Genomic DNA, 15,151 nt, shown 5'->3' with positions numbered 1-15,151 from the left:
ATCTATGGGCTTTTCCCTTTGTTTCCTCACGTCCTACCAGCTAATCTATAAAGGACCCTGGCATCCAGACCCTGATAAGATGATTATTTCGAGACATTAGTCAGCCATCTGATAAGTCAGACGGCTATCGAAATACAATTGTATTCCTTGCCTCAACACCATATCTCTGATTCATTGGCCCATCATGCAGGGAGCAGAGCAAACTTGGGCTCAGGAACAGTTCAACTTTTCTTGCTGTTGTTTAGGTACTAAGTCGTGTCTGACTCTTTGTGACCCCATGCACGGTAGCCCACAAGGCTCCCCTGACCATGGGATTTCTCAGGCAAGACTACTGGAGTGGGTTGCCACGCCCTCCCTCAGGGGATCCTCCTGACCCAGGAATTGAACCTGTGTCTCCTGTGCCTCCTGCACTGCAGAAGGATTCTTTCTTTATCCGCTAGCTTTCGGGGAAGCCCCTTAGTTCCCTGACCAGTGACCAAACCCACGTTGCCTACCTTGCAAGGTGGGTTCTTAACCTTCGAGCACCAGGGCAGTCTCAGCAATATATCCTGGGCTTCCCTGGTGGCTCAGACGATAAAGAATCCGCCCGCAATGCAGGAGACCTGGGTTCAATCCCTGGGTTGGCAAGATCCCCTGGAAGAGGGAATGGACGATTCTTTCTTTACCTGCTAGCCATCAGGAAGCCCCTTAGTTTCCTGACCAGTGACCAAACCTGCTTTCCTTGCATTGCAGGCAGGTTCTTAACCATCGACCACCAGGGAAGTCCCAATAATGTATACTACATGAGGCCATTTTTAAGGGCCTCCCTGGCGACTTAGATGGTAAAGAATCTGCTTGCAATGCAGGAGACCTGGGTTCGATCTCTGCGTCTGGCAGATCCTCTGGAGAAGGGAATGCCTCCTACTCCAGTGCTCCTGGGGCTTCCCTGGTGGCTCAGATGGTAAAGAATCTGCCTGCAATGTGGGAGACCTGGGTTTGATCCCTGGGTCAGGAAGAACCACTGGAGAGGGAATGGCAACCTCACTCCAGTATTCTTGCCTGGAGAATTTACAAAATTTAAAAACAGGCATGCATAAATAGATGAGAAGAGTATACAAAACAACTGGGGTATGAGAAAAAGAATGAGAGACTTTTGGAGTGGTCATTTTTATTTAACTCAGGTAGTTACAACTTATAGAACTATTTTCCTGAATAATACCACATAACTGGCATAAACAGGAGGGTGGGAAGCGAGGAAGCCCCTGGACTACGCTGTTTCTGCTGAGACCATCACAGATTTTGGCTGCGAGACCACACTGACTCCTTCTCCATCTATACAGTCAAGGTAGATGTCTCATGCCTTGCCTTTTGATACCACAAAGCTAGGAACTGTACCCTGGGACCTCTATTATCACTGATGCAAAAGAAGTGAAATTTTATGAGCCCACACTCACTAACAGAAAACAGAAACCACAGAAGAAGCACGGACTACACCTTGCTTCTCCTTCCAAGTCTCATGATGTTTCCTATGTGCTTGGCAGAGGCTTCTATTCATGGAATCCAGGCCGTCAGGGCAAGAGTTCAGGAAAGGTAGACTTGGCTTGCAAACTCTATCAAGCTTTACCTGGTGTAATTGGGATTGGGATGGAATCAGGTGAGCTGATGTATGACACTTGCCACAGGATATAAACCTGAAGGTGGAGATGCCAGTTAGGAGGCTATTGTAGTAGTCCACCTGAGAGATGATGGTGTTTTGGATCAGAGCGACAAAAGCAAAGGTGTTGGGAAGTGGTTGGATTTACATTTTACTCAGAAAACAGGACTTGCCCGTACATTCTGGCAGGGTTGAGGGAAAGATATAAAAGTCTGAGGATTAATACTTCCTTTCACTCCTGTCCTAGACATCATTTTCTTTGCAAACCTTCAAGCCTGGGTTAGGAGCCCCTCTGATGTATATCCCCGTATCATGTGTTTTGGAATTCCTTATTTCATCATCTGTATTTCTACTACACAGTCATTTCCCCAGGGGCCGAATGTATGTGTGGCTATGCGTGACACATTGCCAGGCATATGGTGCTCTCTCAATAAATACTGTGATAATTATGAATGAAGGAATACTGGATTACTATGAATTCATCAGCTCAGTGATGGTGAATTTCTCTGTATTAAGGGGCCCTATGACTCCTTGCTTATCTCCAGTGTTACCTATATTCCTGTGTATACATTCTACTACAAATATATGAGCCTGTCATCAATAGAAGAATTGTTGCATGTTTTTAAACTTCATATATGCCTGGTATCATGATGCCTTTATCCTTTTGGAAGTAGGTTTTTATCCATTTGCCACTTCCACCCCTGAATCTTTGCCCCTTGTTATAAGCTGAATTTTATCCCCATGAAAAGGTATGTTGAAATTTTTTTATCCCTTGAACCTGTAAATGTGACCTTATTTGGAAGTAGGGTATTTGCAGGTATAATAGAGTCAAGATGAGGTCATACTTGATTAGGGCGGGCCTTTAATTCAGTATGACTGGTATTCTTATGAGAAAAGGACACAGATACAGACGGGGAGAATGCTATGTGACGATGGAGACTGGAATCACGTATTTACAAGGCAAGTGATGCCAACGACTGACAGCAACCACCAGAAATTAGGAGAGAGGCATGAAACAAGATTCTCCTTCAGAGCCTCTGGAAGGGACCACCCTTGCCGATACCTTAACCTCAGACTTCTGGCCTCCAGAACTGTGAGATAACGTATTTCTGTTGTTTTAAGCCATCTGGTTTGTGGCAATTTGTTACCGTAACCTTAGGACACTAACACACCCCTCTTTGTGTCTCAAGCTCCTGAGAATTCTAGTGTCTTCCTAAGTCCAGATCTTACCACCTTGTTTAGTTTACCTGCAACAGTACCAAGGCAGTGAATTAAGGATGAACCTGCAGTGGGTGTAGCAAACCTTTCCCCCACTGCTCTAAACAGTGGTTCTGAAACTCCAGTGTGCTTCAGTAGCACCTGGAGGACTGTAAAACCCTGATGGCTAGCGGCCTAGCCTCAGGATTTCCAACTCAGTAGGTCTGGAGCAGGGTCTGAGAATGTGCATTGCAAACAAGTTCCCAGCTGATGCCGATGCTGCTGTTCCAGGCAAGCTAGGTCATCCAGCAGTTTCTTTCAATAAAATATAGTAGAGGCTAGGGCACCATCACACAAATTATTTACAATCTTATATTTTAATTTATTTGGGGCTACAATACAAGGATTTAAAACAGGCTTGACAAATAGCTGAAAGAAATCCCTTTCAGTGACAGTAAGGTGGGCCAAAATAAATAGAACAATGATAGATTTGAGTCAGTGTTATTTATGTGGAAAAAAAAAAAAAAACAAACACTACAGCTTATTACTTCCAAACAAGCTTTTATTTGCAATGTGAACAATACTATCAAATTATCTGTAAAAGGTAAGAGTAAAGTCAGATGTCAGTAGTTAATATCACTTTGGGGCGTTGAAACTTTGAAACAAAATTAGTATTTCAGGCTAATGAAAACAAGAATATCCGTGAAGAACAGATGCATCTTTTCTTTTGCTGTCTGCTTCTTTCTATGCCTTCCCACTGTAGGATGAATAAGAGCCAGTTAACAATTGTGCCCCAATAACGTGCACCAGTGTCTTTCTAAATATGAGTCAACACTATGTACATCTATTTTCTCAATGAGGAGAAAACAAAATGCTTTCTTCTTGTAACCCAGACCCTTGGTGATCCGGGTGCACATTATTTCGTCACACCAACCTCATCTCCCTCGTGCCCATCACTATAAATGCTTGTTTGTTGTTGTTGTTCTCTTGAAAGGCCACTCTGTCACTGATAACCAATAATATTACTATGACTGACTTTCTTTTCTTTTGAATAAAAAATCTAAATTCAACTAATATTTGTGAATTCCTCCTGAAATGCAGTTCTCTTGAAACCCTTACTGTCTTACTACTTTGTAAGGAATCACTTTCTCAAAGTCATCATCAGTACAAGAGCCTACAATTCTGTGGCCACGCAACGATGACACAGCTAGTGCATGACCTAGTCACTTTAGCTGCTGCTTCTGCTGAAGATTCTCTAAAGAAGCACTGGTCTCTATTTCCAGGTCTGATAAATTCTCCAACGGTAGTAGTCTTAAAGCAACAGGACAAAGGACTCATGGATATAAATGAAATACACTTCAGAACATACTGCCTCCTGCATTATCTAGAATACATTATTAACAATAAGCTGTTTTCCCAAAATTAAATTTCAATAATTTTCCTATTTACTTTACAGAAGAAAATATCAAAATATAAAGCTGTTAGTAAGAGGTATGTGTCAGGAATGGTTACGTCATACTAAAGCCTATACTATAACACCTGTATTACCCAGAGCTGCCCTTTGCTGAGACCACATCCATTTCGAGTCCTTCTCCAGGTTTTTCATTTCCATCCTCTTCCTCTTCATCAGAGTTTTCATACTGATCCTCACCCTCATCATTAGGGCAGAATGATGCAGACTTTGGGGTTAAAAGTTGGCGGGAAAAATATCCCAACTTAAAATCAGCAGCAGAGTCTAGGCCTGAGAGAAGAGAAATATGTTTAAAGAAAGAAAAAAACAAATACTAGCTGGACATGTTTCTACTGGTTGATACATTTCACCCCCCCCCCCCATTTCTGCTGTCTGACAATTTTCACAAATGTTTTTCCCCCCTTTCCAGCGGATCTCACACACTATGCTTCTGATTATTTCTGGCCCCTTTGGAGAAGGGATCCGAATCATTTGATACTGATACCATTTTGCATGTGTTTGTCAGAATCTCAATGGAAAATGTTTGTTAGATTTAAAGACAAATTCTATGGGGAAGCTCAGGGATTCCGCAACTGCTGAAAAGTGCCCCTGTGCTATGTCATTATTTCCTCAGACCCTCCTACCGAGAATCTTCACATTTTTTAAAGCTGTCGACCAAAAGGGAGGGACGCCATTTGTTTGCCCCTAGGGCTACAGTCCATGGGGTCGCTAAGAGTCAGACACGACTGAGCGACTTCCCTTTCACTTTCCACTTTCATGCACTGGAGAAGGAAATGGCAACCCACCCCAGTGTTCTTGCCTGGAGAACCCCAGGGACGGGGGAGCCTGGTGGGCTGCCATCTATGGGCACAGAGTCGGACACGACCGAAGCGACTTAGCAGCAGCAGCAGCAGCAGGTTGGTAGAAGGCAGCATGCTTTTCCTTGAGACCATAAAGGTCTGTAGAATTGGGCTTCCACTTGTGCTGCCTTCCAATTGTGCCTGGAGGTTTCTGAGAGCTCTGACCCGCTGCTTAACCGCTAGAGACCTGCCTTTGAGCTGGATGGCCCCACAGGGGCCGCAAGGGCCTGAAGGCTCAGCCACCACTTGCCCGCCTCGGCCCCTCCGGGACCACAGGCCTCGACCTCCCAGTCTCAGAGGCAGCAGTCAGGACCTCGCTCGCCCAGAACTCGGCCTCCACTGCTGGTTCCTCTGTCTTCTAGGATGCAAGCCCCTCCGCAAGATCCCGCAGCTCCCGGCGTGGAGCGCCCTCTACCGGGTACTCACCCTGCAAGACTTGGCCTCCCTCTCCCAGGTCTTCCCGCTCCTGAGGAGGCACCGGACCTTCTCCAGGGTCTGAGGGTGCTTGGGAGTGGCCCCCGGCCATCAGGCGGTCAGCGTGAGGCCGGAACAGGACATGTTTGTTGTTACGGAAATTGCGTAGAAAGGAGTCGACGTGACTCCAGAACAGGGGCCCAAACCTCTCCACAGGAAACTCAAGGCCTGCAACCGCTGCCGCACCCTCCTGCTCATTCTCATCCTCCTCTTCCTCGTACTCTCGCGGCAGGTGCTCCTCCTCCTCCACGTCCTCCAACCCGAAATCAATCTCCCCCTCTTCCTCGTCCTCCTCCATCTCCTCTACATCTTCCTCCATCTCCTCCTCCTCTAACGGCTCTCTACCACATTCCTCTTCCACTGCGGCCTGTGGCCAACCCTGCTCCCCGGGAAGGGCACTGGAGACCTCCAAGGAGGCCAGAAGAGCCGTGGCCTCCTCGACTCCTTCCATCCCCTCCCAAACGGATGCCTGGACCCCAAGGAGACTGGGAGCCTGCAGGGACGTCTGCGGGGAAGATGGCGGCCACCGGGCTGAGTGTCGCGTCGAGGAGACGCTGTTGGCAGTGGGACCTAAGGGTGGGGGTGGGGGCCGCAGAGACGACGGCTGCTCAGGGAACAGGAGTTTGCGAAGGTGCTGGTGTGGGCCCCCCCGAGACAGGAACGGCAAGGGGGCGGCCCGCAGACCGGCCCACTGAGACCGAGGCTGAGATGGCAGCAGACAGGCAGCAAAGACCCCAATGGGCTGGCGATGGTTAAGTGGAACTGGGAAGGTCAACCGGGGACCACTGCCTCCAGCACCAGCTCTAAGTTCATTTGCCAGGAGGCAAGGATTGGCATGACCGCTGTCCAATGAGTGATCAAGGCTTTCAGACTGCATGGAAGCCTTCCAGCCCCAGGTCTTACATTGAGCCCACAGGAGTCCCTTCCTTTACACCACACCATTGCAAAAACAAAACGGCAATGTCCGTGTAGGGCCGCACCCTGGGGTATGGGAACCTGGATGTGGTGCTCGGTTGCCACCGTGTGACAGCTCAGGCCATCGGAGATACGCTCATTTTTTTAAGTTAATACAGGCTCGCTAAAGCCTTGAGAAAGAACATCAAAAGAAAGAGATGGAGAAATTGGAAAACATAACTGAATTAAACGGGGCCACTGAATATGAAATAGAAAAAGTGAAACAAACTAGATAAAAGTTAAAGATCATCATATAGTCCAGTTGTTTTTAAGCATGGCTGCTCATTAGAAACATGTCTGTAGGTTTCGAGAATAAAAGCAATACCATGTCATTTTTTCAAAAAATTCCAAGATAATTCTGATGTGTCAGGATTTTAAAGTGATTCCAGATTTTTCTATTAAATGGTAATTTTGGTGATATAGAATTCTATTACTTTTCTGTTGACCAATCATGTTACAATGGTATTAAGTGAATAATAGTTGCATACTCACTAGTATGTATAATATATATACTTTAGAAAATGCATTGTTTGCCTAACTAAAAAGTTTATGACATTTTGATTCCGCTTGTTTGACAGTATGAATAGAATGATAGATTTCTAATTTTAAAAAAGGGAGGTATGCAACACGCAACAAAGGTTTACTGTATAGCACAGGGAACTGTAGTTTCTTTGTCAGTCTCTTGAAATACCTATAATGGAAAATAATCTGAAAAATAATATATGTGTATATGTATAACTGAATTACCTTGCTGTGCACCTGGAACATTGTAAGTCAAATACACTTCAATAAAAAGAATATTTATATTAAGAAAAAAAAAAACGAAAAAAAAAAAACGAGAAACTGTTTAGACCACATACGAGCAACTGTTTAAACCCCCTGTGAGAGACAGAAAGAGAAATTGGAGGTTTTAATGTTGTTAAAGGTACTTAGAAAAGAACATACAAGTTGACGTGGATGCAGTGAGAATGGAGAGTGGAAGGAATAAAACCAGGAGCTGAAAAGGGATCCATCAGGGCTCCCCAATTCACTTGAAAATTCCAAGAAGTGAAGAGAGACTTCTTTTCATGACTGGGCTAAGCACTTGCTCTGCACTAAAGCGGGATACCCTACTCCTCCCAAATTCACATGTTGAAACCCTTACCCACTCCACCCCAGGTGATGGTACTTGGGAGTTAGGGCCTTTGATAGGAGACACAGTGAGGATAATCACCTCTTCCCTACGTAGAACTTATGTATTATGGGTTTCACCCCTTATATGGGCCTTGCTTTGTTTTACCTAACTCATAATATTTTCAGTGGGGATAGTCCATTGGGTCCCATGTTACCAAGCCCATTTCTAAGTGACAAAGACTCAATTTAACTTTGAGAGCCATATGTCCGAGTGCCTATGCCCGCTACAGGATAGTTTAGGACAATGGCTGCTATGATCTGGAGCACTGAAACACCGCAATAATAAAATGCTTAAGGCAAATAAATCTGTTGGCTATCTTCAGTAGCTCTCTTAACACTATAGGGACATCTTTTAAAAATTCAGTGGTATCTTCAAGAACTCCTCTATTTTGTGCCCCAGTATTAAGTTCAAAAATTTTTCCTACGTGATGCAGTTTAGCAGGTGTTGAAATCAATTCCAAATCTACTTGTAGAAGTCTTAAGCCAATAATCACCTTTTATCTTTAAAAAGAATTATTGCGCTATTGTGGTAAATGTCACCTTTCCTAAAGGGTATACTTCACAGGCATTTAGTACATTTACAATGCTGTTCAGCCATTCTCTCTGTTGTCCCCAAATAAATTATCACTCCTAAAGGAAACCCCATGCCAGTAATCAATCCTTCTCCATTTCCCCCTCACTGCAACCAGGCTCTGATAACCACTAATCTGCTCTTTACCTCTATGGACTTACCCTTTCTAGTTGACAGAAACGAACTCCTACAATATGCGACCTTTTGTATCTGGCCTCTCTAGTTCCTTTTTACAGCCGAATGCTATGCCTTTGTACAGAGGGTCACTTTTGTTTATGAATCTGAAACAAGTTGAAGACAGGCTGATGGATACTTGGGATGTTTCCCATTGGGTTATGGTGAATAAGGCTGCTACAGACATGGGGACAGAACTTTTAGTTTGAATAGATACTTTCAACTCTTGGGCATATATAGCTAATAGTGGAGTCGATGAGACAACCACAGGCTTTTTAACTTTTTTCAGGAGCTGCCGAACTGTTTTCTATAGCGACTTCTTGTTCAGTCACACAGTCGTGTCCGACTCTTTGCGACCCCATGGACTGCAGCACGCCAGGCTTCCCTGTCCTTCACCATCTCCATAAATGAGCACTGAAGTAAAGGTAATGCAATGCTATCCTATTTTTTGTCATTGGTGTTAACATTTTAAAAGTGTATGAGCACATAATAACATGCAGTACACCTTATGGAGTGGCACAGGGCTTTGTCACCATTATTTAAAACAAAAGGGCAGTCCAAGTAGGATTTTATCCATGTAATGTCATTTGTAGGGCATCATATTATTTCTGATCAGTTTGTGCTGTGCTGTCTTTCTCCTATCTTTCTGCTAAAAGTTTGTCTTTTAAAGGCCCTACGTGGCCTTCTAAGTAATCTTACTGGGGTTCGCGCCAGTGGGCAAAAGGCACATACATGACTCACTTTCAGGTAATCCATTTGGGCCTTGGGTTTCTGCTAAGACTTTTAGATAACACCCTTCAACTTCTTACAAGGGCTTTTTTCTTTTTTTAAACCTTAAGGATCTCTGGGGTACTGGCCCAGATCTTCCTGAGGCCTAAACAGAATATGGTCACACCCTTGATTTCATCGTTACACCACATTTTCCCAGAAGGCTTCTGGATTTGACCTTTGCCCAGGAGCTTTTTCTTAACGTTCACATCATTTGCTATCCAGGAGAGGCTGGGGATTTTCAAAGTAGCAGGTTCTGTCTCCTATTTGTTTAAAAGAAATCCATCCTTCAGTGAAGTTCAAATTTCAATTACTTGGCATATTACAGTCTCTTTTTCTTTTATCTGGTTCATTTAAAAACACAAAGCTATCTATAACTGGAACATGTCAGGAATAGTTGGGTGAATTGAAAGAACATACTAGGAGAACTGGAGTTTCCAGGGCTGTCCTCTCCTAGGCCAGGTGTGTTAGTCTTCCATTGTGAAATAGGAAAACCAAATCACCACGTAAATAATATAAAGATCAAACTACAGTAACATACTAATATAATCAAGAGAGTACCATCCCATTGACTTTTCCATATTCTGGTGGTTAGGAGGAAGTCACAGCTTCAGCCCAGCTTAAGGGAAAGAGACATATGAGAGTATGAATAACACAGAGGTTGAGGGTCACTTAGGGTCTGTGCACAGTACCTGGACTCTTCAAAGTTCTGTTCCAGCAAAGTGGGGAAAGCTTGGCCCCCAACACAGGCCACTTGGTCCACATTCCGGGCCCTGGACACAACCTCTTCCCCTCTCTACTCACTCTGAGCTTCATTCCTCACCTCCAGATGCTTCACATGCTATATATGGATACTGAAGCACAGTTGTCTCCTGTTCCCCAAACACAGCCACCACCTCTTTGTTACCTCCCAGTCCTGGGAATATAACACTGGAAGTACCATCCGGCCCTCAGAAGCACAAATTCAGTGATGAGGAGCATGCAGGCTTCTTGGAGCTTGGGGTCCCTTGGGCACCAAATTCAGAGCCCCTGATACCAGACTGCTGGGAGAAATATCAATAACCTCAGATATGCAGATGACACCACCCTTATGGCAGAAAGTGAAGAACTAAAGAGCCTCTTGATGAAAGTGAAAGAGGAGAGTGAAAAAGTTGGCTTAAAGCTCGACATTCAGAAAACTAAGATCATGGCATCCAGTCCCATCATGTCATGGCAAATAGATGGGGAAACAGTGGAAACAGTGGTTGACTTTATTTTTCTGGACTCCAAAATCACTGCAGGCAGTGACTGCAGCCATGAAATTAAAAGACGCTTACTCCTTGGAAGGAAAGTTATGACCAGCTTAGACAGCATATTCAAAAGCAGAGACCAAAAATAAATAGATAAATAAATGAAAAGTAGAGACATTACTTTGCCGACAAAGGCCATCTAGTAGAGGTTATGGTTTTTCCAGTGGTCATGTGTGGATATGAGAGTCAGACTATAAAACAAGCTGAGCGCTGAGGAATTGATGCTTTTCAACTGTGGTATTGGAGAAGACTCTTGAGAGTTCCTTGGACTGCAAGGAGATCCAACCAGTCCATGCTAAAGGAGATCACTCCTAGGTGTTCATTGGAAGGACTGATGTTGAAGCTGAAACTCCAATACTTTGGCCACCTGATGCAAAGAGCTGACTCATTTGAAAAGACCCTGATGCTGGGAAGGATTGAGGGCAGGAGGAGAAGGGGACGACAGAGGATGAGATGGCTGGATGGCATCACCAACTCAATGGACATGGGTTTGGGTGGACTCTGGGAGTTACTGATGGACAGGGAGGCCTGGCGTGCTACGGTTCATGGGGTCGCAAAGAGTCGGACACGACTGAGTGACTGAACTGAACTGATACATGAAACAAGTTTGGAGGCAGGCAGGTGGGTTCTCAGTGTACACATCCCCTCCATTGCCCTTGGCTGTTTGCAGAGAGATGAGGCTGCAAGAGGGTAGCAGAGGAACCTCTAAAGCATGGGGCCTATTACAAACCACTCTAACCTGGATCTCAAAGCAGTACTATGATCAACAACTGGTTCAGCACAGGCACTGTGACAGCCAGCCTCTGAGAATGCCCCAAAGATCCTTGCCTCCTGGTGTTCGTGTTCTAGCGTAGAGCCTTATCTCATTTAATAAAGATGACCCAAAGACCCTGATGCTGGGAAAGATTGAGGGCAGGAGGAGAAGAGGGCAGCAGAGGATGAGATGGTTGGATGGCATGACAGACTCAGTGGATAGGAGTGTGAACAAACTCCAGGAGATAGTGAAGGACAGGGAAGCTTCATGTGCTGCAGTCCATGCGGACATAAAGAGTCAGACACGATTTAGCACCTGAACAACAATGTGACCAGCCATTTGTTGCACAGCAATAGAAAAGGAAACTACATCTTGGCACTGAGAGTAGGGTTTCATGGTAAACAACAACAACAAAGAAAGGACTTTGAGAGAGTATTCAGTTCAGTTCAGTCACTTAGCCGTGTCCGACTCTTTGTGACCCCATGAACTGCAGCACGCCAGGCCTCCCTGTCCGTCACCAACTCCTGGAGTTCACTCAAACCCATATCCATCGAGTCAGTGATGCCATCCAACCATCTCATCCTCTGTCGTCCCCTTCTCCTCCTGCCCCCAATCCCTCCCAGCATCAGAGTCTTTTCCAATGAGTCAACTCCTCGCATGAGGTGGCCAAGGTATTGGAGTTTCAGCTTTAGCATCAGTCCTTCCAAAGAACACCCAGGACTGATCTCCTTTAGAATGGACTGGTTGGATCTCCTTGCAGTCCAAGGGACTCCCAAGAGTCTTCTCCAACACCACAGTTCAAAAGCATCAGTTCTTTGGCACTCACCTTTCTTCACAGCCCGACTCTCACATCCATACAAGACTACTGGAAAAACCATAGCCTTGACTAGATGGACCTTTGTTGGCAAAGTAATGTCTCTGCTTTTGAGTATGCCGTCTAGGTTGGTCATAACTTTCCTTACAAGGAGTAAGTGTCTTCTAACTTCATGGCTGCCGTCACCGTCTGCAGTGATTTTGGAGCATTAGTGATAGTCAAAGATGCTTTGAAGACCACCTTATCAGAAGCCCGGTTGAGAGCAATTATGGAGGCTGCCAGTGAGTTATAAGGGAAATAGGGAAAAGTGCTATGGAAACTGGGGGAAAGGATCCCTTTTTATGTTTTAGCAGAAAAATAAGAGAAAGCACAGCACAAACCAATCAGAAATAACATGAGGCCTTTCAGATGACATCACATGGATAAATTTCTGCTTGGACTGCCCTTTTGTGTTTTCTCAAACTTACTCTATTGAAATACAGTTGATTTACAATGTTGTGCTAATTTCTGCTGTACAGCAGAGTGATTCAGTTATACATGCGTATGTATACATTTTCATACCCTTTTTCCATTATGGCTTATTATAGGATATCGAATACAGTTCCCTGTCCTATACAGCAGGACTGTGTTGTTTACCCATTCTGGATATCATAGTCTGCATCTGCTAACCCCAAACTCCCAATCCGTCCCTCCCCCCACACTCCTCCCACTGGGCAATCACAAGTCTGTTCTCTATGTCTGTGAGTCTGTTTCTGTTTCACAGATAAGTTCACTCGTGTCACGGTTTAGATTCCACATATGAGTGCTACCATATGGTACTTGCCCTTCTCTTTCTGACTTACTTCACTTGGTATGGTAATCTCTAGGTCCATCGATGTTACTCCATGCTGCTGCAGATGGCACTGTTTCATTCTGAGTAATGTAGCACATCTTCTTTATCCATTCATCTGTTGGACATTCAGGTTCTTCCACGTCTTGGCTATTGTGAATAGTGTGGCTATTGTCGATGTATTTTTACTGTAAGGTGTCTCAGTTTCTCTCTGAATGTGCACAAGGGATAAATTATAAATCAATGAAAATAAATGTTTTAATGTAGTTTGTCAGCTATCTAATGTAGTCGACTTTTACTACAAAAGTCTGGGAGTGAGGACACAAGATTTCTAGTCTCAAAGGTATTATCATTATTAAATTGGTTACATTCTCTTTGCTTTATTTATTTATAAAGTGGTACTTGTACTGGCTCTGGGACTCTTGTGCATTTTAACTTCTTAGTAATAACAGTAACACTATGAAAATTAAATTAAAATGGTAAGACCAAGAGCAAACACTTACATGACACTTAAGTGCCACGTGCTCTTCTGAGTGCTATGTATTAACTCATTTAATGAAATTAAATTCCGAGTTGGGGAGACAAAGCCCTGTGCCACTCCATAAGGAATATTGCATGTTACTATGTGGTAATGCACTTTTAAAATCTTAATACCGATGACAGAAAAGAGCATGGCATTGCATTAACTTTATTTTAGTGCTGTTTTATGGAGCACCTACTAAGAAGAAAACACAGTAGTATTGATAGGTGCTTTGGGAGAGACAGAGAGAAATAAATCCCATTAAGATCCCAGTCATTCAGAAGCTCATATCCTAGGGGCTGGGAGATGGAAGTAGACACAAATATGTAAAAATGTGAAAATATATTAGGACATGAGACATGCTACCATAGAATATGAAAGAGGTGGGCAGGGGGAATACCATTGAGACCTAGAGAGCACCTACACTGCCTTACCAAAAAATGCCAGAAGGAAATCCTCTACCGTCAACCCCCTGGCCTTTCTCCTTCTCTGATCCTGTATTCTGGTCAATTACAACTTCATTTCCGCCCTCCACCCCCTTAAATAGCTTCCATTTCTTAGGCCCATTTTCTTCTTTCCGTCTTTTTGGCGGGGGAAGGTCAGGAAATATTTCAGACCTACGTTATGGTATAGAGAATACTACATCCATGTACCCATCACCCAACGTCAGAAATTTTACATTACAGATACAGCTGAAGCCCAATACATCCCTGTGCCTCCAGAAGGATATGCCCAAGTCCAGGTCCCTGGTACCTTATTTGTACCTTAAGGTCCCTGTGACCTTATTTGGAAATAGGATCTTTGCAGTTGTAATTACATCAGCATCTAATTTAATGGAGTCACCCTGGATTTGGGATGGGCCCTAAATGGACCGGCTGGTAGGTATCCTTATAACAGAAACAGTGAGATTTGAGATACGCAGACACAGGGAAGAAGGTCACGTGAAGACTGGAGTTACTCTGCCACAAGCCAAGAAGTGCCAGAAGCCACCACAAACTGGGGGTGGCAAGGAGGATTCTCCCCCAGAGCCCCTTGCTTTCAGACTTCTGACCTCTGGCACTGGTGAGAGAATAAATTTTATGCTGTTTTAAGCCACCTACTTTGTGGTAATTTGTTACGGCAGCCCTGGGAAAGTAAGAGGAACCCTTCCCAGTTGAATTCTCCTCTCTCCCTCTCCACTATCCTAAGCAAGGTGTTTATCATCCTCAAACCTGCCTTTCTATGAGTTACATATGTATGCATTCGTTCCATGCATACCTTTTACTACATATATGTATCTATAATCAGTGATTGTTTAGCATGTTTTTAAACCTCATATTCATGATATCATAATGGTTCTATCCTGCTGAACCTAGTTTGTTCCCTCATCCATTTTTTCCTTCACTGCCGCCATCCAATCCCTGCCCTGCCAGAAGGTTTTTCGGTATCTCAGGGCCTTGAGAATTCTAGTCTCGTCCCCATTCCAGCCTTTACTGTTCCATTCAGCTCGCCTGTGTATCAAGTCACTGAACAAACGATGGTCTTACCACAGGAGAAACTCAGTCCCTCACAACACCCATCCCCTGACCCTTGCCCATCATTGCTCTTAGACGGTGATGCTGAAACTTTGAGATGCTTCAGAGTCACCTGGAGGACATGTAAAGCTCTGATAGCTGGGCCACCTTCAGAATAATGATCCAGTAAATCCGGAG

At 44.4% G+C, this 15,151-nt stretch overlaps 1 protein-coding gene across 1 annotated transcript; it reads right to left on the bottom strand.

Moving 5' to 3' along the window:
• Positions 1-3,374: 3,374 nt before the first annotated feature.
• Positions 3,375-8,435, bottom strand: LOC138930571 (uncharacterized). Its single transcript, XM_070291016.1, has 3 exons — positions 5,567-8,435; positions 4,379-4,571; positions 3,375-3,587 (listed from the first exon to the last, which is right to left on the bottom strand). Exons 1-3 carry the CDS (start codon positions 6,489-6,491, stop codon positions 3,575-3,577), a joined length of 1,131 nt encoding a protein of 376 aa, XP_070147117.1. The 5' UTR covers positions 6,492-8,435; the 3' UTR covers positions 3,375-3,574.
• Positions 8,436-15,151: the final 6,716 nt, after the last annotated feature.

The sequence above is a fragment of the Ovis canadensis genome, chromosome X, assembly GCF_042477335.2.
Source record: "Ovis canadensis isolate MfBH-ARS-UI-01 breed Bighorn chromosome X, ARS-UI_OviCan_v2, whole genome shotgun sequence".
In the NCBI taxonomy this organism is placed as follows: domain Eukaryota; kingdom Metazoa; phylum Chordata; class Mammalia; order Artiodactyla; family Bovidae; genus Ovis; species Ovis canadensis.
Note: the sequence above shows the minus strand (reverse complement) of the source record. Positions and strands in the feature narration are given on the sequence as shown.